Here is a 25,603-nt window from a genome sequence, read left to right on the forward strand (position 1 = left end):
CATGGCATTAAATGCATCATGCCACTCCCTTCTGGCCTGTAAGGTTTCTGCTGAGAAGTCTGATGTTAGCCTGATGGGCTTTCCTTTGTATGTGATCTTATTTGTCTCTCTGGCTGCTTTATGCAGTCTGTCCTTATCCTTCATCTTTCCCATTTTAATTACTATGTGTCTTGGTGTTGTCTTCCTTGGGTCCCTGTGTAGGGGGATCTGTGGATCTCCATGGCCTGAGAGACTATCTCCTTCCCCAGATTGGGGACGTTTTCAGCAACTACCTCCTCAAAGATACTTTCCATCCCTTTCCCTCTCTCTTCTTCTTCTGGTATCCCTATAATGTGAATATTGTTCCGCTTGGATTGGTCATACAGTTCTCTTAATATTCTTTCATTCTTAGAGATCCTTTTTTCTCTCTGTGCCTCAGCTTCTTTGTATTTCTCTTCTCTAGTTTGTATTTCATTTATTGTCTCCTCCACCATATTCAACCTGCTTTTAATACCCTCCATAGTGCTCTTCAACAATTGGATCTATGACTGGAATTCATTCCTGAGTTCTTGGATGTCTTTCCGTACCTCCATTAGAATGTTGATGATTTTTATTTTGAAATCCCTTTCAGGAAGAATCATGAGGTCCATATCATTTAAATCTTTCTCAGGAGTTGCATTAATAATTTTACTCTGGACAAGGTTCCTTTGGCTTTTCATGTTTGTCTATGGCGCCCTCTAGTGTCCAGAAGCTGTAATCTCTGGAGCTGTTCAGCCCCTGAAGCAATGTCGGGGGTCGCCGGGGAGTGGTACTGGTACTTGGGGGGAGGAAAGAGCTGTTCCCCCCTCCCAGCTGCTGTGCCTGTCTCCACTGCCTGAGCCAGTGGGCCGGGCACACAGGTATAAGTTTTTGTCCCAGAGCAACTGGATATGGATCCTGCTTTCCACAAGCAGCCAGAATCCCAGTCTCCCCTGGAACTCTGCCTGCACCAACCTTCCAACCCAATAGTCATGTGAGTCTCATGAAAGCACCATGAAATGTAGGTTCGTGCTCCCAGCACAGATCTCGGGAGCTAGGTATTCAGCAGTCCCAAGCCTTCCACTCCCTCCCTGCTCGTTTCTCTTGCTCCCGCTGGTGAGCTGGGGTGGGAGAGGGGCTCAGGTACCACGGAGCCACAGCTCTGTTACATTACCCCATTCTGTGAGGTCTGCTCTTTTCTCCAGGTGTGTGCATGCATTCTGATGCAGTCCTCTTTCCTGTTGCTCTCTCAGGATTAGTTGCGCCAACTGTATTTTCTAATTGTATCCAGTTTCAGGAGGAAGCCTCTGTCTCTCCTCTCATGCCACCATCTTTAATCCTGATCTAGAAGTCATAATAACATTTTAATATTAGTACTAGCCAAAACAATTTACAGATTCAGTGAAATAACTATAAGAATCACAATTGTTGCTATTATTCTTTTTTACAGAAATAGAAAACCCATCTTAAAATTTACATGGAATTGGCAATCCTCTGAAATATCTAGTGAGTTCTCTCTCTGTGAAGCTCTCTACTAGTACTGTGTCCCACAAACTCTAGCTGCCTTCATTTCCAAAGACTCTCATCAATTTCTCCTCTACTTAAGGGTTCTCCCGGGATATGCCTGGGCTACCTCTCCCACTACTATGACCTGAAAACTCTCTCAGGGCCATAACCTAAGGCAGTTACAGGGCTCACCTCATTTGTTTCCTGTATTTCAGGAGTCAGATCCTTCAGCACTTAATGACTGTCTTCAAAACTGTTTTCATGTTTTTTTCCCAGGTTTTGGCTGTCATAGGTGGGAGGGTAAATCCACTTGTTACTCTAACTGAAATGGTCATGATATCTCTTAGGTTTATTACTTACATTTTATATTTTATTTCTAAAAATTAATGATAGATTTTAAAACAGTGCTTACAAATAGACGTCTACAAATACATTACAAGTATGGGTAGAATTCATTCCATAAAAATGAAATCCCAAAGTAGGTAAAAATTCCAGTATGTATTATCTTTTTAAAATTTTGTTTTGATATAGTAGAGATATCTTGATATAAGAATTTTAATTAAAAGAGTGCAACTTCCAGGTCTGGTTATTATCTTAAATCATATTTTCATAATCACTATCACTGCATACATTTTTGAGTTGTATTGAAACTTCAGGTTCCTTAAGCTTACTATTTTAAGCCAGTGGTCCACTATGGATAAGGGTAAGAATAAAATGTTGTCTATATTCAATGGGCAAAGTCAATACTAACTAGAAAATAAGGTTCAAGCTCTTTAGCAAGACCCTCAATGGGGAGCTGTCTGCCTGGCCTGTGTTTCTCTCTAATCTAATGTCCCCCCTTCCTTGATCAGGCAGGACTGAAGAACTCATAGTTATCTGTGTGTACTCTGCTGTCTCTTACCTCTGTACTGTCTCTTACATTGTTCCCTTTTCCTAGTTATGTCTTTTCTCCTTTCTAGAAAATTTCTAATTATCCTTTAAGACAGCTCAAATGCTATTTATCCCATGATATTTCTGCTAATTTCCTCACTTTTGGCACAATGCACTCCTCTTCACTACCTGTGAATACTTGCATCTCTGCACATACCACAATATATTGAAATTATCTGTTTATCTCTTTGCATCCCAAAATTAACTAAAGAGCAGAGATATATATTTATGTGTCTGTAACACCACCATCTAGCACAGTGCTTGTCACAGAGCAGGTGTTCAATAAATGTTGGTTAAAAATAAGTGAACCATTTGTTAGGTCAGATTTCTTTTCTTTTTCATTCTGAAACAATATTTTACTATGTTTTAGTCTCCAGCCATACTGGTTGATTTTATCTTAATTAAAAAAATTCCTCCTTCCCAATTCCCTTTTACTTAAGCCATCATCTACAGTGAGTTGTTCCCTAATGTCAGGTCCATTTTTTTGTTTGGAAGCTTTATATTTTATTTCTTGGAACATCCTTTCAATGGGCCAAATGTCTGTGTACCCCAATAGTCATATGTTGAAGCCCTAATCCCAATATGATGGCATTTGGAGGTAGAGGTCTGGGGAGATAATGAGGTCATAAATGTGAAGTCCTCATAAATGAAACTATTGCGCATATAAGGTATGGCCAGAGAGCGAGCTATCTCTCTTTCCACCATGTGGAGACACAATGAGAAGTGGGTCATCTGCACCAGAAGAAGGGTCTCTTCAGAACCCGACCGTGCTGGGACTCTGATGTCAGACTTCTAGTCTCTAGAACAATCACAAATAAATTCCTGTTGTTTATAGGCCACCCAGTCTGTGATATTTTGTATAGTCTGAACTAGTCTTTATGTTTTTTAAATACTCTTACTTTAAATATTTTCTTACAAAGTCTACAATTAATATTATTCCTAAAGAAAAAACAGGCACCCTAGTGTCCATTAGAATTCCCTTCCCCAACTCTTTTAGTTTTGGTCCTTTCAAAAGCACAGTTATTGCTGTCATGAATTGTTTGCAGGAAATGCTTCTTAGGATTTTTACCAAACTGTTGTATTAACTTGTGTTTATCATTGTGCCTTGTATCCCACACTTTTATTCTGGGTTCATTTTCTAGTTTCCTGAGATGAATCCTTCAGTAATTTTTTTTTTGACAAGAGTCTATTATGCCGAACTTACACTTTTAAAATATTTTTATTTAATTTAGGATAAATTTTTCCATCTTACTTTTGAATAGGGTTTCATTGGTTCTTAATTTCAAGATTAACAGTTATTTTACCTTAGTTTTGCAGATATCACTTCATTGCTTTATGGTGTCTACTAATGCTGTCAAATTGATCATTTTTTATTATTAAGTAATTTGCCATTTCTTTATGTAGAGAAATTTTCATCATTGTTGATCTACAGTTATATATCAGTTGATGTATCAATTGATACATCTATATGCAGATTTCTATGCACTGACCTCCCATTTATCCTGTTATCACTTTATCACTTGATGTGCTTTTTCAAATCTAAAGACATGTTCTTTCATTAATTCTGAACATTTTCAATCATATCCTTAAATATTTTCTTCAATTGTCCACCTGCACTACCATTTTAACCATTTTATCATTCTGTGACTTCTGTTAGACATATATTGGAGTTTTTCTTTCTATTCACTTGTCATTTTTATATTTTCTATCTCTTTGTCTATGCAAGCACTTGATTTTAAAATTACATCTTCTAAATCACTAATCTCTTCAACTTTATATAAACTACTCTTTCAACATCTTACATTTTCATTACTAAAAATTTATAGTATCTCTTTATTCATATTGGTCTTATTTTGTGTTTAATATTTTCCTGTTCTCATTGCAAAGCAGTAACTTTCCCTCCTTTATCTTTTTGGTAATTCTAAGTATTCCCATTTTTAATGCCTTTTAAGTTTGCTACATCATTTCTCTTCCCTTGGGTGAAATTTCTCTCTTTTGATATACTTACTGCCTGTCCATCATAGCTTTATGTTTCTTCTTTTACTTTATAGTGTGAGTTTTTTAGTTCATGCAGATATTTCAACTCATGTTAACTGTTCTCTGCCATGTGGTTTGGATGGCTTTCCAGGATGATTTGCTACCTACCCACTGCTGGCAACCAGTTGGGATGCATTGCTAACAAGGACAGGATAGCTGTTACAATATTGAAATACTTTCTTATTAGTTGGCAAATAGCTGCTTTTTTGAGCTCCTGAAGACTGTCTCTCTCCTCTTCAACTCTGACCCCTTTCTGAGAACCCCAGGACCTACCTATAATTCACTTACTAAATGGTTAAGAATCCAGTAGAGGACCTCTATCACCATTTCCCAATACAAGATCAGAGTCCTTTCTGATTGGTGGGTGCATTTTTATATTGTCCCCGCCCCCTTCCAAGTCTTACTACAGGGAGGTGGGAGGCTTTTCCTCCCGTGTGGGAAGTGCTATCCCTGATACCACAACCATGGTGGTAGAGGTCCACCTCACTCCCATTTTTTTCTCTTTTAGGCAGGCTGTTTCCTCATGGACTCACAGGAAAGTGGCACATTGTGTGTGATATGATAAACTATAGGGAATGTTATGCTAGTCAATTCAAAGGTAGATCCTCACGGGTAACTCTAGCCACTTACTCATTCACAAACCCTCTTCCTGGTCTCCTGACATTCGCAGGGTAAATTCAGCTTCTTTTCAATAGATTTGCAGACTTTTAAGCTGGGACTATTACTGCTCAAATCCATTTCCCAGTACCTACTTATGGATTACACACATTCAGCCCCCAACCCACCACTACAAATTCTTTCTGGAATTAGTCCATTGACTTACTTTGAAATTAAGATACAACTGACATGTAACATTATATTAGTTTCAGGTGTACAACATAATGATTTGATATTTGTATCTTTTGTGAAATAGTCACCAGAAGAAGTCTACTAATTCAAAGCCATCTCCATACATACTTACAATATTTTTTCTTGTGATGAGAACTTTTAAGAGCTCTTTTAGACACTTTCAGTTATATATGAAAAAACAGTGTTAGCTATAATCACCATAATGTACATTGTAGCTCCATTTCTTGTTTATATATAAGTGGAAGTTTGTACCTTTTGAACACTTTCATCCATTTTGCCCATCCCTCACCCCCTGTCTCTGGAACCACCCAGTCACATTTTTTGATGGCTTTCAACTGTACCAATTCATTTCAGTCGTACCTTTATATCTGTTGCTTACTTGATATATCATTTTCATGTCAGATTGTTCTGTCCAACCTGGGCTGTGGTTACAAATTTTTTGTCTTTGAGTTTCTTCTCTTTTGCCTAGGAGCACCTCCATATTTTATATTTCCACTTGAAATCAGCCCCTTGTTTGGCTGTCTGGAATTTTCCCTCCCTCCAAATAACAATTTCCTTTGGAATATCATTTGGCGTTTGGAATATACAGGTGTTATAACCATTCCCTGTTGACTATTAATAATTTTTTAAAAATAATAAATGCCCACAAATAAACATTTTGCTTACAGATGGGTCACCCATCTCAATAGCATATTTAGATTCACTGTGTAGAAAGGAGCATTAATCTTTGAAATCTTTTATAAACCTTGTAATTTTAATAGATTGAATCACTTACCTGTACTTGGGTATATTGCTATATGAATACAGTAACCCTGTATATATCTATCCCTCATTTTCCTAGGGGGCAGGATTGATTTATTTGCATGTTTGAATTTTCTGAAACTTGGCAACATTTATTTCCCAGTTGTACTGGTTTCTAAATCTTTAAAACTCCTTGGTTACTTTCATGTTTTAAGATTTGTTCTCAGAATTTATGAGACCAAGAAAATGTGCTTTGGATATTTAAAGGATCTGAACTATGCTAAAGCAGTAGGTGCATTCTATTGGTGAACTTCAAAGGCATACTCTGTTGAGAGTTTCAAAGGCAACATTTGTAGAGGATCGTTTGAAGTGTACAGCATATTTGACATCGGCCTCTATCTGACCATTGTTTATATTGTGTGTGTAGCACTATAGGAGAGCTATTGGGCTGGTATAAAATTCTTCTAATGAGACTCTTTTTAAATGATCTTCAAAATATAGATGGGAATAAATTTAACATGTTACAAGGAAAATAGGCCAATGAGTGATAAAGCTTAAGAGTTTAAGAGGATCCAGAACATTTACTTACAATTGACAGAATGAAGAGGAAAGCAAAACATAATCTCAGCAGAGCCTCTGTTTTTTAAGAAGTTAGATCTTCCTCTTATAAAAAGAGATTTTAAGATTTTGAACTTCCTGAATGAGGTAATTTTGTTATGGTTTTGATGGATAAAATGTCACCAATTTCTTTTTATCTGTAAGGTTGTACCAACATTCAATAAAGCACAGGTGCTCTAATATACTATTTTTTGCCTTGATTTTCTATTAATTTTATGAAAAGTTTTCCTTTTTCCTTGAAAACTATCTTAGTCACCCTTCTTGTATTTTCTTTATGCTACTTAAGAACACCCCTTTACAATGTATGTATTCTCAGACTTTCCCAGCAAGATGGTGGAGTAAGACTAAAAAAAAAAAAAAGTCTAGAGATGCTTTTATAAAGAAATAAAAATTTTCAGGATCCAGAAATGAGGAGTGAACTGAAGGTCAGAAAGTCATGGCTCTGAGCTGAAGGTATTGCTTCTCTGGGAAGGTTTATCTTTTGTTTAAACATATATAGGGCAAGGTCTTAAGTCCAAATGAGGAAATAGTGCTACAACTTTAGACAAGGTATGAATTTCCAAGAGTTTAATTCTCTTTAAAAAGGTGAGTGAGAAAATCCACCCAAACACAGAGAGATTATAAGAAAGCTAACTTTTCTCTCCTTGATGTCTGACTGAAAAAAAAAATTTTTTTACCTTAAAAATGAAACCCTTGGACTGAGACTTATATAGGTCTGAGATCTGATTTTTAATGTACCTTTGGGTTCCTGGATGGTTTATTCATTGGCGTTCTCTGAAAGAAGAAAACAATATTACAATGGAAGAACATTCTTTCAATATAGGATTGCCCAACAGGAAGGAGATGAAAGGGAAAGAAAACCTCTGTAAGGATGAGCTCAAAGTAAGTGTTCTATAATGCAAGAGTATACAAAAGATAGACAGCAGTCACAACAAACAAAAGAATTAAGCACCACAAATTTAAGACAATAAAAAAATAGTCTACAAGTGATTTACCATGTATATTTTTATAAAGATTAAAGATATAAAAGAAGAAATCCAAATCCTAAGAAAAAAATTACACCCTTTATATTAATCAATATATTAATCAATATATTAGTCAATGCTAGTAATCAGTGCTACAATATCAGAATAGCAAGTAGGAAGTAATCAATGCTTCCTATATTGTTATATATCAGAACAACATGAAACAGCCTCTAAACTGCAGTGACCGCACACAGCCAAGGACATTTCTCATTCATACGTGAGTGTGATCAGTTTAGCAGTGCCTTTGCATGGGCTAAATAAGAGTTCTTGGCTCCTTCCATCTTGAGGTATTGCCATTTTCCAAGGTCTTCTCCTAACGATTGAGTCATGCATCAAGCAGGAAGAGTGAGAAATATCTCACAGAGTGTTTTATGAGCCTAAAGGTGATATTCAGTGCATTTCCCACATGCTATTTTCAAATACCTATCACAAAGTACAAGCCAAAGTGCAAAGGAGTATGGGAAATGGAAAATCGGATGGGTGAGCATCTGGTTGATCTCTGCCTATAAGTAAAATGTGAAGCAGTTGTAATTAAAAATGATAGAAATATAAAATAAAGATATTCATTCTTTTATTTCATATAAATGAATGACAGAGAGGCAGATAAATTGCCTGTTATTCAGGCACTGTTCCAGTTGCTAGGGACAGAGGGAGTGAACAAAAATCCCAATGTCCCTTACAAACCCTGTTTGTGGAAACACACAACAAGCACATAAATAAAGCATTAGTGGGAGAATAATCCAGTGCTATAAAATGAAGCAATATCAAAGGATGCAGAGAAGTGAGGCTTGCTGTGTTAGGGTATTCAAGAAAGTCCCTCCCATCCCCACCCCCAGAGGGTGAACTTTGAGAGAGACCAGAAACTTCCTAAGTCCAACATTTATTTGTTTATATTTTACCTTGTTCGGTCTATTAGCAGCATTTTGATATGTTGCTCACTTTTCATTTTTGGAAAAAGAAATTGCTTTACGAGGCTTCCAAGGCATTAATTACCCTCTACTGTGGTTTTTTTTTTACCTCACTGTTTCTTATCACTTGACAAAAAAATACCACAAACACATAGTGGCTTAAAACAATATGAATTTATTATTTTGCAATTCTGGAGGTCAGAAATCCAGAACAGGTCTCACTGAGCTAATATCAAGGTGTCAGTAGGGCTACGGTCCTTTCTGGAGGCCCACGGAGAGAATCCATTTCCTTGCTGCTTTCAGCTTCTAAAAGCTGCCCACCTCCCTTGGCTTGTGGCCTCCTCTGTCTTTAAAACCAGCAAATTTTCATTTCCTGTCCGTTCTGCAGGAGTCAGATCTCCCTCTGACTGCCTCTGTCTCCTTTCACTCTTGAAGACTCTTGGGACTACACTGGGCCAGCCAGATAATCCAACATAATCCTCCCATCTGAAGGCATTTAAAGATAACTCCAAACCCTCTTTGGCAATGGAAGGCAACATACCTACTAGATTAGGATGTGAAGATACTTGTGGGTGGGGGCATTGTTCTATCACACTTACTGACTACTTTTCTATTTTCTCCTTACTCCCTCTGACTTGTAACATGGAGTGCCAGGGTAGTTATACAGATGTACTGACTGTTAGAATATTCAGATATTTTTATATTTGTTGTTGAGTAGCTCTAGACAATTCTTTCTCCTTTCCTGGGTCATTGACTGACCCTGAAACCTTACACCCCTGGCCCTACTATTTAAAGCAAAGAATTAATATCTCACTTAACTGGAGGCTTTGAGATGCTGACCCAGCACTGTGGCCAGGGACCACTTAGATTGGTCAGTGATCATTCCTTACCAGTTAGTTGTTAGGGGTTTTGATGAGCATTTCTGGAAATGCCTCTTCCTTATGTAGTCATTTTCATGGTGATTTCATTCAGTCTTGAAACTTTAAATATCATTTAAACACCGATGACTCTCAAATTTTCACTTTTAGTCTAATTCTTTCAAACCTCAGAATTCTCTAACTGCATATTCAGCCTCTCCATGAAAGTATGATAAACATCTAAAACAACTCATTCACAAGTGAAGTTTTGTCCATCCCAGTCTTCTGTCTTTCAGGAAATATAAATGCAATCTACTTGCTCTACCTTAAAAATATTCATGGCATCTATTCCTTGCCTCCTCTGTTGTTACTGGCTTGGTTCAAAACCACCATTAGCTCCCACCTGTTATTTCAGCACTTCTGAAATTGCCTCTCTTGTCTCCTTTAGTCATCTTTCAACATAGCTGCAAAAACGATCACAAAACTTTACTCATGTCATATTAGAGCCCTGCTCAGACCCTTTTGCTTCCCACCTCACTCAGACTAAAAGCAATGTCCTTGCTCTGAGGTCGGTCACCTTAACAATCTTTGCATCTCCGTCACCTCTCTGAAATCATGTCTTTACCCCACCTCAGCCACATTAATGTCTTTATTATTCTTATTGAAGATTATTTTTTTACTCCCATTTCAGCCACACTGACTTCCTTATTTTTCTTCAAATAAACCAGGATGCTCTCTGCATCTGGAATATTCTCTCTTGCTGTTTTTAATTATTGTTTCCTGCGTCCAGACATGCTTTCTGTCAAATAGCTTGATCCCTTATTTTCTTGTATTTACTTAAATATTACCATAATATAGAATGTTTTCATTAACAACTATATTAAAATTGTGTACCTTATTTCTTCAGTTCCCCCATTCTATTTTATATTTCCCCTCAGCATTTTTCACTTTCTAATATACTATTTATTTTACTTATGTTGTTATTTTGTATCTCCATCCACTAGAACTTGTCTCTTTAAGGATAGAGATTTTATCTGGTTTGTTCACTATTTATCCCCAGATCTAGAGCAGAGTTCCAGTTTCACATGTAGTGAAAACTTGAAAAATTAAACAAAATGTCTATTGTAGACTTTAAAATTCATAAACATGAAGAAAAAGTAAAAGCCAAGGTTTATAGATATGAAATTGCAACATACTAATAACAATAGTACAAAACAAGTTGAACTTTTCTATAGAAAATTAGTCAAATATATCAACAAATTTTAAATATGCATATTTTTTAGTATAGTAAGTCTCCTTATTAAAATTGATCCCAAGGAAATAATAATGTATGTAAAGATTTGGCAACAAGGATAGCCATCAAGGTCTTGTTTATAATAGTGAAAGTTTTAAAAATCAAACCCTCAAATTTCTAAATATAGAATTAGTTAAATGAAAGGCAGTGTATTCATACAATGGCTATTATACAATCATTAAATTCATATTTAGATAAATACATATTGATATGGGAACTATTAACAATATACTGATAAATGGAAAACAGTTTGTAATAGAGAATGTCAGGATGATGTTATTTTTGAAGAGCTGTATCCTTGTGCAGTAATCTGAGAGATTGGACTTCTTAAACCATGTAGTTTCTAGAATGAAATAGGTAGATCTGCCTTTCTTATTTATTTGATTTGGATTTTTAATTTCTTTTAAAATAATGACCTCATTCACTTGCACTTCTTTAAGTGTGAATGTATAAATGTCCCCTTTATGGCATCTTAAGCATTCATGATGAATGTCCCGCATTAGTAAGTAGGGGCTAATGCTCAAAATGTGCTTATGGAATAGTCCTTTTTGGGTATGGCAGTCCTTAGAACCCTAACAGGTGGAAGCTGTCTGGCCACAGGTATGACTGTATTGAAAAGTGTATTAACATGACTGATGACAAGATAAATTTATGCTTTGCACTTAATCCAGTGTTTTCCTTCAGAGATTTGAATTAAAAGTAACCCACCTCTCCCCTTCCCCCCACCCCTGACTGTCTCTAGTCAGTACCCTATAGGCGGTAATGTACAGCCTGTTTCTGGTGAACAGAGGAAGGGGAAATTCCCCATCTGGCCAGAATGGAGTGAAGCTGACGTAAATGCAGAAAAGTGGGATGCAGGCAAAGCTGGAAAAGAAAAGGACAAAATGGGAAAAAGCCCAGTATTTGTAAGTGACTAGTTTTCATTTTGGTTTTTAATTTTATAATGGAGTAAGGTTTGGGTGTGTTACTCTTCTCCACAGCCTCCCTTCAAAAGAGAAATTTTGGTTTTGCCCACCTGATCTCTTTCCAAGCCTTAGACCTGAGCTTTGATGGATTATATTTGCATCAGTGAAAGGAGAGAGATGACCGAGCAAAGACTCATAATGAAATAAAGGGAAAACTGATAGATCAGGTTAGCTAGTAGATTTTGGACAGAGTTTGGGAACCAGGCATTTAGAGATAGTCATTTAGAAAATGAGAGAACTCAGTGGACCTGTGAGCTGTTATCTGGAGATTATATATTTTAAAAAAGTGGTTTTTTAGAAGAGGTGTTACTGTGAAGTAAGATTTAAATCGCTGTTAATACCAAGCCAAGATACTTCGGTAAAGGTTTAGGTTACACTTCGTTTACCTATGGCCATTTAAACATACGTCCCTGAGATTGGGTCTGAGTATGAGGTTCCTACGTTTTCCAACTATATTATTTTAGGTTCTTTTGCACATTAAAAAAAAATGTTTCCTCTATTTCTAAAGACTTCTTTGTTGAGCACATGAATCTAGGTTGCATTTTCAATATGACCCACTTATGTAGTGCACCAATTCATTTACAAAAATATTTATAGAACACAATACAATTTTCAAAACACAAACACAATTACCAGAATGACTAGGTTTGAACTCTGGTGTCTTTATTTGCATGGAACACTCTGAAATGGTACTTATTAGCAATTACATTTTGTTCACAAAATGTAGTCACAAACTGCATGATTCATATCCATAATTTGTTTACAAAAGATATTAATAAATATAACTAATTTCTGACTCTGTTACCACTTGAACAATTTCAAGTTAACAACTTGTGTAGGAATGCATTCTTTGTACCATACCTATAGTGATTATGGAATTTTTAGATACAAAGGGCTTTTGCACTCTCTGGGTTCAGTCGAAAATGGTCTTATTCTACATATTTTAAAAAATGCAATTCAAAACATGGTGATTGTGTGTGAATTTACGTCAGAATGACAGATTGTGCAGATCCTCAGTTGGGAGCTGGAGAAGATCTAGAGATGAGCCACCCCCCAGTGTGAAGAGACAACAGGATAGGGAAGAGCAGAGAAGTGCCTGAACACTTTGAAATAGGATATGAAATACAGCATTACAGAGACCTTGGAGCAGAAGCAGGCCCTTATCAGACAGCTGTAAAAGCATCTTGCTGGTCTGTAGAAGCTTAGGTATCAAATCCTGGAAATTATCAGTCTTACAAAACAAGAGCAAGGCTGTTGGAAGAACATTTACTGGCAAAAAACCACTGAGACTGGAGCAATAACGAGTGTGCTGTTCATTTGATGCCCATTTCATTTAGGGGCAACATATAGGAATGTTATTTTCTGGACATCAGACCCCAAAGTAGTTACTGCAGCACTTGGACTAAGGAGCTGTATAAAACTGCATGATTAAGGAACATCAACCCTACTTCTGCTGTGAACAGGGGCTATTCCAATGGGATGTGATAACTCAGAGCATCAGCAAACACTCCATTCTGCCACCACCGCTTTCACCATGTCAGAAGAGGACCAGCTCAAACCCTGTAGGTCTGTTTCTATTGTCTGATTTTTCCTCTTGTTTTTCAGTCACTTGGTTCTGTTTCTCTTCATGTCTGGTAAATTTTGGTTTTATTTGTATAAAAATTTATACAAGCTATGAGCAATGATGTCTTCACAACAGTGCGAAGTGGTACCATCTGGGGCTGAACCTTGCTTCCACCCCAGTTCTGCTTCACACCTTCAGTATTCAGGCTTAGGGTTCCTTCACTCAAGTGAGTGGTGGACATTCCAAGCCTTATGATTACATTTCTATGATATGGTGGCACAGTAGCTCTTAGCCATGATTTGCAACATCCGTATTTTACCAGAGTTGTCTTAAGCATCATCCAATTACAGGAGGTATCCTTGGAACTTCATAAAAGACCACTTCAGCCTCAGATTTATAACATTTCCCTATAAGTTCAGAGTAAAGGTGACAAAGGACATGATGGGTGAACCAAACTGAGAAGTATGTGATAAAATACTGTAAGGTGATATTAAGAAATATATCTAAAACAAAATGACATTGAAAGATTACCATTCACTTAATGTGAGAATAGGGAATCACACCAGGATGAGCCCCACATTCACCTTGTCTTTTATCACAAGGAAATTTGTTAATTCAAAGTATAGATATTAGAGGCCAAGCAGAATGTAGTAGCTAGGGCTTGTGTCGGTTTCTGTGGGCTGAGGGAGATAAGATATTATCAGGAGCTGCCAAAGCAGCCAGAACTTGAACCAAAATCCCGGCAGTAACTACAGAGAAATGATCTGAAAATTTTGCATAAAATTTTATTTTGGAACATTTGCCCGAGCCTAAGCTATGTGTGTGAAGCTTTTGCTGCTAAGCAAATGAGTAAAAAGCAGCACCTTGGAAGTTAAATAACTGAGCAAAGATTTCATGATGCTGTGGCAAGAGATTAGAATTTAGGCTACACCAAAGTGAAGGGACCCTGATAAATACTCCAGCTTTTCAGTCAGTAGCCCAACAACAGCTACAGCATTCTGTATTGAGTAAGGGCAAACCAAGATTGTGCTAGCCCTGTCAAATTGGGAGACCCAAGGTTAACTGGGTCAAGTTCATCTCCTACTTAGCCTGACAGGAGGGAATGAAATGCTCCTGGATGGAGGAAGACATCATTGCTCATAGCTTGTATAAATTTTTATACAAATAAAACCAAAATTTACCAGACATGAAGAGAAACAGAACCAAGTGACTGAAAAACAAGAGGAAAAATCAGACAATAGAAACAGACCTACAGGTGACTCTGATTTGGGTATTGTCAGATAGGGGGCTTTAAAATAACCAAATTAATATTTGTAAGGAAAAAGTGATGTGAGTGCACCCCAGAAGTCTAATACAGCTCCTGAAAACCTCAGTCTATTTTTTCAAAACCTCATTCTTTTATCATTTTAACTAGATGTTGAGGTTTCCTTTGTCTTCATTCAAATTATTCCAGTATCTTAAATGTGACAATAAGCCACATGATCTAGATACACATACACAGTTATTATGTTTAAAGCTCAAGCAATGCCCTCAAATATGACCAATTTCTCAAGTCACACCAACATTAAGATTAAAACATGACTGCCATGAGCATTACAAAACTACTTTTTTGCGCCTTTCCCCATTAACAGGTGAAATGCAGTTACCCATTTTTTCTCCATATATTCTTCAAGCTTTTTGTTTGTTCTCTCAACAATTCTCATGGTCCTTTTTGAAAGGAACCCCCTTCCCCCCACTGAGTACTTTATGAGCTGTGAGAATTTTACATAGTAGCTACCTGATATCTCTCTGATTTACTAGATTGCTAACATTTAAGAGTAGATATCATCTTTCTCCAGAGGTCACTAAGTGACCCATATGAGGGGCTCAAAAATTAATGAACTAATTGCATTCCTGGGCATTTATCCCAGGGAAATGTAAACTCACATTCACACAAAAATCTGTAACCTGTATGCAAATGTTGAAAGCAGCTTTATAATGGCCCCAAAATGGAAACAGCCCAAATCTTTTTCAATGGGTGGATGGTAAATAAATGAATATCTATATCATGAAATATTACTCAGAAATAAACTATTGCTAACTGCAACAACTTGATTAAATTGAATCTTCAAGGAATTAGAGAGAAAAACCAATCCAACAGTTTATATACTTATGATTCCATTCATATAACATTATTGAAATGACAACATTGTAAAATCAAGACCAGATTAGTGATTGCCAGGTAGTAGGGCTTAAACAGGTGGTAGGAGAGTTGGAGGGTGTGTGATTATAAAGGGGTGTAGGAAGGATCCTTGTGTTCCTAGAACTATTCTGTATCTCAACTGTGTCAATGTCAATATCCTGACTGTGACATTGTAGTATAGTTTTCAAGATGTTGCCATTGGAGAAATTGGGTAAACGACCCCAGGAACTCTCCATATTATTTCATTAGATGGCATGTGAATCTACAATTATTTCAAAATTACAAGTTTAATTAAAAAAAGTAACAAATGAAAGTCAGATCAAAGGTACAGATTTCATTTACATATAATCCTGTTTATGATTCTAACAGCTGAAAATTAAGTTAATATTTTCAGTCTTCTCTACTCATATAAACAATATTTTCGTGGAAAATATGGCCATTGAAATTGTTTTCCCACCATACCTAATTTACTTTCTGAAGCAACTCTTGCTTGTTTGGACTGCATCCTCTGCAATCAAAACACTACTCTACAACCAAGGTTTTGTTAATTAAATTTAATATGTTAATTTCAGTATTCTCCAGTTACTCTGTGAACTAGCTTTAAGAATAAATATGCAATTTGCTCTATAAATGAATATTTGTTAGTCAAATCTATGCACTAAATTTTTACTAGGATTGAGTTTATTTTATGCTAATTAAACCATATGGAATAAAAATCTGAATATATTTTTATATAGCATTTCTTTGAAGACCCTGAAGGAAAGATTGAACTACCACCATCATTGAAAATTCATTCCTGGAAACGTCCACAGGATTTTTTAATTAATCGGGTAAGAAATACTTTTTCTGTTAAACAGAATACATATTAACTATGGGATATAATATCTTAGTTATGAAAATTTGCATTTTTAAATCAGCTTAGAGTAATTTTTTTCTTGTAAGAAAGAGTAATTACTTTTTGGCATTTAAACTAAGAAATAAATGTTTATCAGTATAGTTTGATATTTCTTATTCTGGTTTCCAAGAGGATATTATGTTGTTTAGACTCTTGACTTTTCTCCATGATGTTGAATTGTAGCTTAAAATGTGTGTGAATTGATTCCTTAATTACTAACTGACAGAATTTCTTTTTTCTTTCTGCTTCTTAGTGGGGAACTTACGTGGTATGAAGGTCTGCTTACTCTAGTGTTCATTAGCATCAATTTTCCAGCCCAAGAGATTTGCACTTGGATCTCTCTTCTAGAGATTCCTGAAACATATTCCAAGGGCCACTTTCATTTCTGGACCCCAGGCCCAGCCACTTGAACATTGACTGGGACACTGCCCAGGAAACCATCACTTTAAATAGGACTTACTTATATACTCTAAAACTTTATATGCACTGGTCTTTCTTCCTAGTAGCTATGTTAGTTTGAATATATCTGCTATTTCCAGGGGTTTCATTATCACTAATGCCTTTTTCCCTTCTTGAATCTCCTATTATTTTTATTTAATGCATGGAAAACCAGTAGGCTAAATAAGTTGTTTAGTGCTAGTTGAATGGTTGTAATGGAGCTGATTCTTTCATACATTATGGAATCTATTGACTCTCTGTTTCTACATAAAGTAATTTTATTCCTAAATGTTGTAGTTTGTATAATCACTAATACTAATGCAAGAAAATACAATTTGTCCATCATATTTTCCAATTACTCTTACTAGTTGAGAAAGGTAATTCTAATTTCAAAAATATTTCATAAAATGAGAAAACAAGAAGATGCATCTCTGTCCATCAACTTACTGAAGGCCTACTTGTAAGACATTTTAAATAAAAGACATTAAATATATATGAATCACATCTTTAAATTACTTATAATTTCAGGTGAAATTGACATAAAGATGTAAATTGTGTGATGTTAATAGAATGCATTTAATATTAAGATATTATTAATAATATTCAGGCTCTATTCAATATAAGGGCAGAGTATACATCCCATGCAAATAAAGGATATTAATTCTACAAAGTGGGAATGTTTCAAATTTGGATAAAAATGAAAATTTTTCTTTCTAGCATAACTTAATTCTCAGAGATACACTTGTGCTAAAAATAAATTCATTCATTGCTGTTGACAACAGTTTCACCTACATCTATCATAATGCTGCCATCCATCTCAGAACCTCTACTCCCCTTCTCCACTGACTCCTCTTGGCATATAGAACAGAACAGTCAGAACAGAAAGTCTATCCCAGTAGGAAAGTCTTAGAATAGTGTTTTCCAAGTTTTACTATCTAAGTCCACAGTGAGAAGTACATTTTATACTGAGACTCATTAAATATTAACATATATATAGTTCAGACAAAACTTGTGCAAAATTGAATAATCTTTCTAGGTGAGATTTACTCTATTCTATTCCATACTCCAAATAGAATAAAGAATAACTTCTCTCTATATATATTTAGTTCATATATACATATATGTATTTATATATGTATATTCTAATACATATAGGTATATGTGTGTGTGTGTGTGTGTGTGTGTGTATATAGTCCTGACCCATTAAAATGATTTCCTGAATCACTAAATTATTCAACTCACAGTTTAAAAAGTAAAGTCCTGCCTAGAAACATGCCCCATGACATAAGCAAAAGATGAAGTCAGAGGACATGATTTAAATCAGAGAGCAGCTAAGGTATTAAAAAGCTTAAAAACCTGGATTTAAAATATCAGAGTCAACATGGACCATTCCAAGCAAGGAGGTTAAGAAGCCCTGATCACAGAGTGAGAAACAGATACTGATGGCCCAGGCCCTTGAGTATTGATTATATTGAACAGATAGAAGATGTCTAAAGATTTATTGTACACTAGGTTAAAGTACAGCAGATAGAGTTGCTAACAAGCCATTGTACAGATTTCTGCCTTAATATCTGTTGTCTTTTACAAACTGTCAATTCTTCTTTTTCTTTTGTCAGCAGATGACTACTAATTCTAACCCCTCAAACTTTAGGTAATCAATACTTACTTAATCTATAATCAATGAATTTTAATGCACATTGGTACTTGCTGAAAGGTATGGCATTTTAGAAGTTTTGCCTTGCAATCAGTCAAACCAGAATTTCACATATATAAAACTTTATATATTATTATATATAAAATTTAATATTTATAAATTAAACACAAGAATCAATGTCAGGCTTTCAAGGTAGTCTTAACTAGATTTTTCTCAGACATAAAAAAAGTATTTTATCAAGTTTTCAAGATGCTAGTTGTACTTCTGATTCATAGTAATTGATGGCATTAGTTTCCCTAAGTCTATGTCATTAAGCAAGACCATTTTTATGTTAATTTGATATGTTAAATAAATAAGCTGTAATGAATTGTAACTAATGTTTTTAAACTGTTACAAGTCATATTTTTTCCCATTATCTTTATTCCTTGGTCGTCTAAAAACAACTTAAGCTATATGCCAATTAAATGATAACCATCAAATTATTTTTTTAATGACGATTTAAAATTGGACAAGATTTTAAAAAGCTATCCCAGCTAATATTTAGCCAAGATATAGATAATTTTCCATCTGTTAACTGTTAACTAAACGTCAAGTTTAACTTGAGTGGTTAAATTCCAAATCACCTTTTAAAGTCAGTTTTTGTGTGTATGCATGCTGTTTACCTGCATGTATCTTATATCATTTGTATATTAATATACTGTATTTTATCAGTTTTACATTATGAAATTAATGTGCCTATAGCTCTAACAAGATTATTTTTTGGGTGCTTTTTTTCTTTTTCTAATTCATACACATTTTTTTTAAATTTTTCTTGTTGTGAGAAATGAAATCAGGTTTGGTCTGTTTACAGCATACAAAACTTTATTTCACTAAGCTACATTTCCTTTCTTTTCTTAAGGAGTAATAGCTCTTTTTATTTATTTATTTTTGTTTATCTCAGGCTCCAGTAGTTGTGGAAAATGAAACCCTCTTTGACTTGTTTTCAGCAAATGAACACCTACTCCGCAGTGAGGTATGTGGGGAAGTATGAACTAGAGCCCCGCCTTGCAGAACGCCTCCCGTACCAGCTGGAATTCCCGGACAGCCAAGCTCCGCTCTCCCTTGCTCACCTTTAAGTTTTGGTGTAACACACACCAGACACTCAAAGGGGAACAGAAGCCTCTGTGAGTGAGTTTAGTGAGAAAATGGTGGGAAATGTTAGTGTGAACTCTGCTCCTGCCCCTACTCTCTTGCCCACAGGGCCCCAGGATAAATGGTGGGCATTTCTCTGGATCCGGGGGCATAGAAATTGATAGGAAGTTGCTGCCTTGCCCTAAACTGTGGCCAGGAGCAGCGTGTCCTCATGTTATTTGACTTGCTAATGAAAGGAAATCATCAGATGAAGTTCTCTGGCAACACCTCATCTAAACAATTCAGATTTTTAGCACTGCAGGCTTACTTCCTGTTGGGGTCGGGAGCACCTCCCCTTCTCTCCTCTCGGGGTTTTAGCCATCAGAAGCCCGCCCGTCCATGTTCCTAAGGTAGTTACACCAGGAACAGGAGTTTTTGATGATGTTCTCCTAAGACCCAGTCACGATCAGCACTCATTACTGATTCAAACATTTTGTCCCTCTTACCTCTATGTCTTGATCAGTATTAAAATCAAAACATTTATTTCTTCAACTAGGTTGTACTGATTAGTATAAAGTTATCTCTGAATTGTTTTATACTTTATATTTTAGACTAAAATATGATTATTTTATGAATCCAAAGCATATATATATATATATATATTAGCTTTCATCTTTCAAGGGAAGGAAAGTAAAAAATATTTTCATGAAATTTCTAGATATACAGGAAAGTACCTGAGTTCTCCTTCCAACTTAACCAAACTTGAAGAAATTTCCTAGATCATGGAAATTAAAAAAAAACTAAATCGTATGAGGTTAGTCTCAAGTACTTAATCTTCTAAGCCAGGCAGTAAACCATGAGATATTTCAGACACTCCAATAACACTGAAGGTAATAATAGCTTTACTTAACACCCACTGTGATGCAGAGATTTCATATACATTATTTCTATTGCTTACAAAAATGCTGAAAAATAGTATAATCTACATTTTACAGATGAAAAACTGCAATTAGGGGGGCTGAAATGACATGCCCAAGAACAGAAGAATCTGAAAAAGAATTCAAATCCTGTTACCTATTTTTACTCTGAAGCTTAACTCCCTGCCATGCCTTGCTGTCTCTTAAAAACACTGCAAGTGAGAGTTTTACTGTTAAAAGTAGATTTTTGACTGGCTTTCCCCCTAAATTACAGAACTGACAACTGAAAAATAACTAATTGACGCTAATGTTTTTTGCCTCTAGCTGATGAGATGGATTATCAGCGAAATTTATGCAGTGTGGAAGATATCCAATGGGGATGTTTTGAGTAATTATTTTAAAGGCACTTCAGGAGAACCTCCTCTTCTCATTTGGAAGCCCTGGGAACACATATACTCCCTGTGCAAGGCTGTGAAGGGTCATATGCCTTTGTTCAATAGCTATGGAAAGTATGTGGTGAAACTTTATTGGATGGTGAGTTCACTTTTATGTGCACTAAAAATTCACCTGTCTTTCATATTGAAATACATCTTTCTTATATGCCATTACCTAGGCCGATAGGAGATGATGTTATACAGAGTGTCAATTGTGTAGTTACTCAGAAAAAAAGTCCTGCATACGTAAATTGGGATCAATAAGAAACACCTTTGTTTCTCCCTTGATGTCAGTCCCACGTGCTTTTTAAAATGATGCTGCCCAGTACCCGAGGAGGGTCCTTTGCAGCCTCTGTTCTCGCAGGCCGCTGGCCAGGGTGGCAGGGCAGTGGGCAGGGCCCACTCTTTCTCCTCCTCGAGGATGTGGCGTCAGGCTCATGGGCAGAAGGGAGTTTTGAATGGCATCTGCTCCTTCTTTCCTCGCTTTTGCTGCTGCTGAGGGTCCTGATCCCATCTTTGTCCTAAACTTGACATTTGTTTTCATGTTAACAAGTTTTCACCTCTGCCTAAGGAAATGATATAGTAGTAGGGAGAAATCATGAGTTAAAAACCCCTTAGTTAATATGGTATAGTAGACTCACACCACATTTAACAATGCGAGATTCTGTTAAATACCTCTGGTTTTCATAGGTGGGATGCTCTTTCTAAAAGCCCAGAGCACAGGCAGGACCAGGCACATGATTTGAGGCACCCCTTGTTCAAAAACTATTAGGAATTTCAAGACAGTAATCGCGGCTCTTTAAACCAAGCACACGGTCCTTTTAAGTGTGGGATCCCATGTGACTATACAGGTCAAACACCCAGTAACCCGGTCCTAGTCACTGGGAAAGAATGTTCTTGAACATTTCAAGGAGTGGGGAAAGTATGAAAACGTAGTCATCACATTCTATGTGACTTTGTCCTTAATGAGCCTGAGCAATCTATCTTCCTGGGATAGGGAATATTGAAAGGCCAATGCTTAGGAATTCTTAAGGTCATTACATGGGAAAATAAAGGTAAAGAAGGTATGTTACTTCCTGATCATCTAAAATAGGGTTTTTATTTGAGGAACAGTGTTTAAAAGATACATGTCATGACAAATTATTTTTCTATCATTCAATGATGTTTTCCAAATGGAAATGTTTTTATTCTTATTTCATTATTTTTATTATTTTATTGTTTTCAGTAAAACAAATTCAAACACTATTAAAATGAAAGAAAGTTCACTATGATTCTACCTACATGGACAATCACAGCAAATGATTTATGTATATCCTCCTAAACTTTTTCTTATAAACATATGTAAATCTATTATATGTAATTTATAGCAACAATAGTATCATATGGTACTTATTGTTCTGTATTTTTTCCACCAAACTTGGGCATTATTTAGGCTAACATATATTGATTAACCTTATATTCCATTGTTTGAATGTAACAATAACTATACATATTTTTCTAGTTTCATATTGATAGACATTTAGGTTATGACCAGTGTTGTATCAGTAAAAACAATACTATAAAGTAACGTCTTTGTATATACATTTTTGCCTGTTTGCATGACTATTTTTTCCAGGAATTCTACATGTGAAATTTTTCAAAGTATATACAAATTATTAATTTTTATAAATATATCCAAGTTACTCTTGCATTTTAATTTGTGTTGTAATTTATATTTGCTGTAATGGGGACTTTAGTCTGTCATTTTGTTATTTGTGTACTCTGTCACTTCTGTTATTTGTTTTTTGTCTATTTTCCTTTTCCAGTCCTCCTGTGTGTTTCTTAAAAATTCCTTAGAATTCCATTTTTATTTAATCTCTAGTGATTTTTAGTATATCTCTATATATGTATTTTTTTCTAGTGTTTGCTGTAGGAATTAAGATAGACATATATAGCTTATTACAGTCTAGAAATATCAACATTTTACCACTTACACTGGAAAATGGATGCTTTTCCACCATTTAGGCACCTTCACACCTTTCCTTTTATAGTGTGGTTGTCAAAAATATGTCCTTTACACATATTGAGAGCCTCATGATAAATGTTGCTTTTAAATGTCAAATTTTTTAAAAACTCAAGAGGCTAAGAATATTCTAGCATATTTAGCCATTATGTTTAACCTTTCCTTTGCTCTTTCTTAGTTCCTGAGATCTTAAGTCTCCTTTTTTTTTTCTAATCTCTGTAGAATTTCCCTTCACTGTTCTTTCTGAGCCAGATCTTCTGGTGACAAATTATCTCCCCTCTGTTTGAAAATATCTTTATTTCACCTCATTCCTACTGAATATTTTCACTCCGTACAGTATTCAGGATTGGCAAGCCTTTTCTTTCACCATTTTCACCATTGGAGACATAGTTTGCTCCTTCCTTCTGACCTCTGTGGTTTCTGAAGAGTAATCTGTCCCCTATAACTAATGAGTTTTTTCTCATCAGCTACTTGCTGACTTTTTCTTTGTATTGACTTTTCAGAAGTTTGAAGTTGATGTGTCCAGGTGTAGATTTCTTTGGAATTATCCTATTTGGAATATACTGTTCCTTGAATCTATAGGTTTATGTCTTATGACAAATTTGGGAAGTTTTTAGACATTATTTCATATTTTTTCAGTCCCACATTTTTCCCTCTTTTAGTGGGGGGGGGGTACTTCAATGATATAAATGCTGTATCTTTATCTCTGTCTCACAGGGCCCTGATGCTCATATCACTTTTTAAATGTGATACTCTTTCCTTGTTGTTCATAATTTCTATCAGACAACTTTAAGTTCACTAAATTCTCTTTGCATTTGCTGAAATCTCTGTCTACCAAATGCCTTTTTCTTGATGTATTTGTAATTGTGAATTATTCTATTAATTAAAAAAATGAATATTTAAAATTATCCTTTGAGCATGGTCATAAAAGGAAGAGGATAAAAATGTAAGTAGTCATTTAGTCCACTTGACCTGGAATTCAAGTGTGGAAAATATCAAAATTTGAACATGACTATAATCTAAAGTATTTTAGTAACTTACAGTTACATTAACAAAAGAGGCATCATTCTTCATAAGCATACTAAATAATTAAACATTTTGATTATCATTTAAAATTACATAGTGTTAACACAGTGAACTCAGTAAAAACCTCCCACTATACATCATTTACATGCAAGAATAAAAAGAATAGCAAATGTAAAAATGATTCAATGGTCTATGATCACATCTCAAATAAATTCAATGTTCTATGATGAGATCTTTCATTCCTTCATAAATTTCTTCATAAACTTTAAGGAAGCAAGCAACCAACATATTAATATCAACAAACCAAAAACATTCCCAAGAAAGTTGTTACATCTAGTCAAATTACATTTTAGATATGTGGTACTGAACATTAATCCCTTTGTACTCTCTTAACAGCTTTATTGATATACAACACGGTATCATACAGTTCACCCATTTAAACTGTACCCTTCAGTAGTGTTCAATCATCAAAGCATCCTTAATTTAACTGTATTGTCCATTGATCATCCAGAAACTGGTGATATATGTTGAACTGGTTTAACTTAAATTCTTAAGGCTGCTTAAAACTTTTCTTTCCTAGGAATCTAGCTAGCTGCTTCAAAAACAATATTTTTAGTAAAAAATTGAAATGTAGAAAGGAACCTCCCATGACTACTTTTTAAAAAAATAAGTGTAACATTTAGCACTTTAACCATTGTAAGTGTACAATTCAGAGGCACTATTTTTACCGTGCTGTGCAACCAGCATCACTATCTGTTTCCTCAACTTTTTTGTCATCTTGAACAGAAACTCTGTACCCACTAAGCAATTACTTCTTATTCCTCTCTCTGTCCAGCCCTTGGTAACCTCTATTATACTTTTGGTCTTTATAAATTTGCTTTTTCCAGGTATGTTATATAAGGAAAATCATACAATACTTGTCCTTCTGTATCTGGCTTATTTTGCTATGTATACTTTTGGGTCATTTCATTTGAAATTAGAGGAGGGAGTGGCTAAAAACACCTGTGCCTTTAACCCTGTCTTGCCCTGCATAATCAATCAGGGAAGAAAAATACATATAACCATTCAAGAAGGCAATGTGGGTTTAGAGTTGCAAGAGTCATACAAAGAAAACATTTGTCATCCTATTGCTCCTGTCTACCTGGGAAAAGTACACTGTTCCTGAATATTTAGTTCAGATGCCACCTTCTTGTGCAGATTTCCACCAAGCAAAATGAGTCATACTTTCCTTTTTGTTCCTAGAGCACTTTAAACATATTATACTTCATATTGCTGGCATGTATGCTCCACCACTAGACTACAGCAGTTCAGCGATCTAGGCCATGTGTTCTGCAGATCTTTGAGTTCCCATTGCTTGCAGTGCTGCTGGGAATATTTGTTGGGCAAAGGAATAAATTCATAATAAAATTTTGCATGTGAAACCAAGATTTAAAAATATCTTTTGAATTCATAAACATTAATGTTACCATGTGTCTCAGCTTTTAATTATGAACTAATATACATACAGGTAAATATAGAATGATTTTATTAAACAAAATATTAACTTCATGTTAAAAAATAGATTTTTAATTACAAGGAGGAGTAATTTGGTAACTAGAAGTGCAAGATCACTGAGCCTATCAGGATAAACAACAATTACTGAAATTATATTTGG

General features: G+C 35.4%; 1 protein-coding gene across 4 annotated transcripts in view; it reads left to right on the top strand.

Moving 5' to 3' along the window:
• The window catches only part of ADGB (androglobin), a 192,788-nt gene that overhangs the window by 44,917 nt on the left and 122,268 nt on the right, over positions 1–25,603 (top strand). For all 4 annotated transcript variants that reach the window (XM_073219725.1, XM_073219724.1, XM_073219722.1 and 1 more), the window contains 4 exons: positions 11,505–11,667; positions 16,211–16,303; positions 19,401–19,472; positions 20,812–21,021. In XM_073219725.1, the coding sequence (XP_073075826.1) occupies positions 11,505–11,667; positions 16,211–16,303; positions 19,401–19,472; positions 20,812–21,021 (538 nt within the window). The remainder of the gene's footprint in view (positions 1–11,504; positions 11,668–16,210; positions 16,304–19,400; positions 19,473–20,811; positions 21,022–25,603) is intronic.

This window comes from Manis javanica, chromosome 13 (assembly GCF_040802235.1).
Source record: "Manis javanica isolate MJ-LG chromosome 13, MJ_LKY, whole genome shotgun sequence".
NCBI lineage: Eukaryota > Metazoa > Chordata > Mammalia > Pholidota > Manidae > Manis > Manis javanica.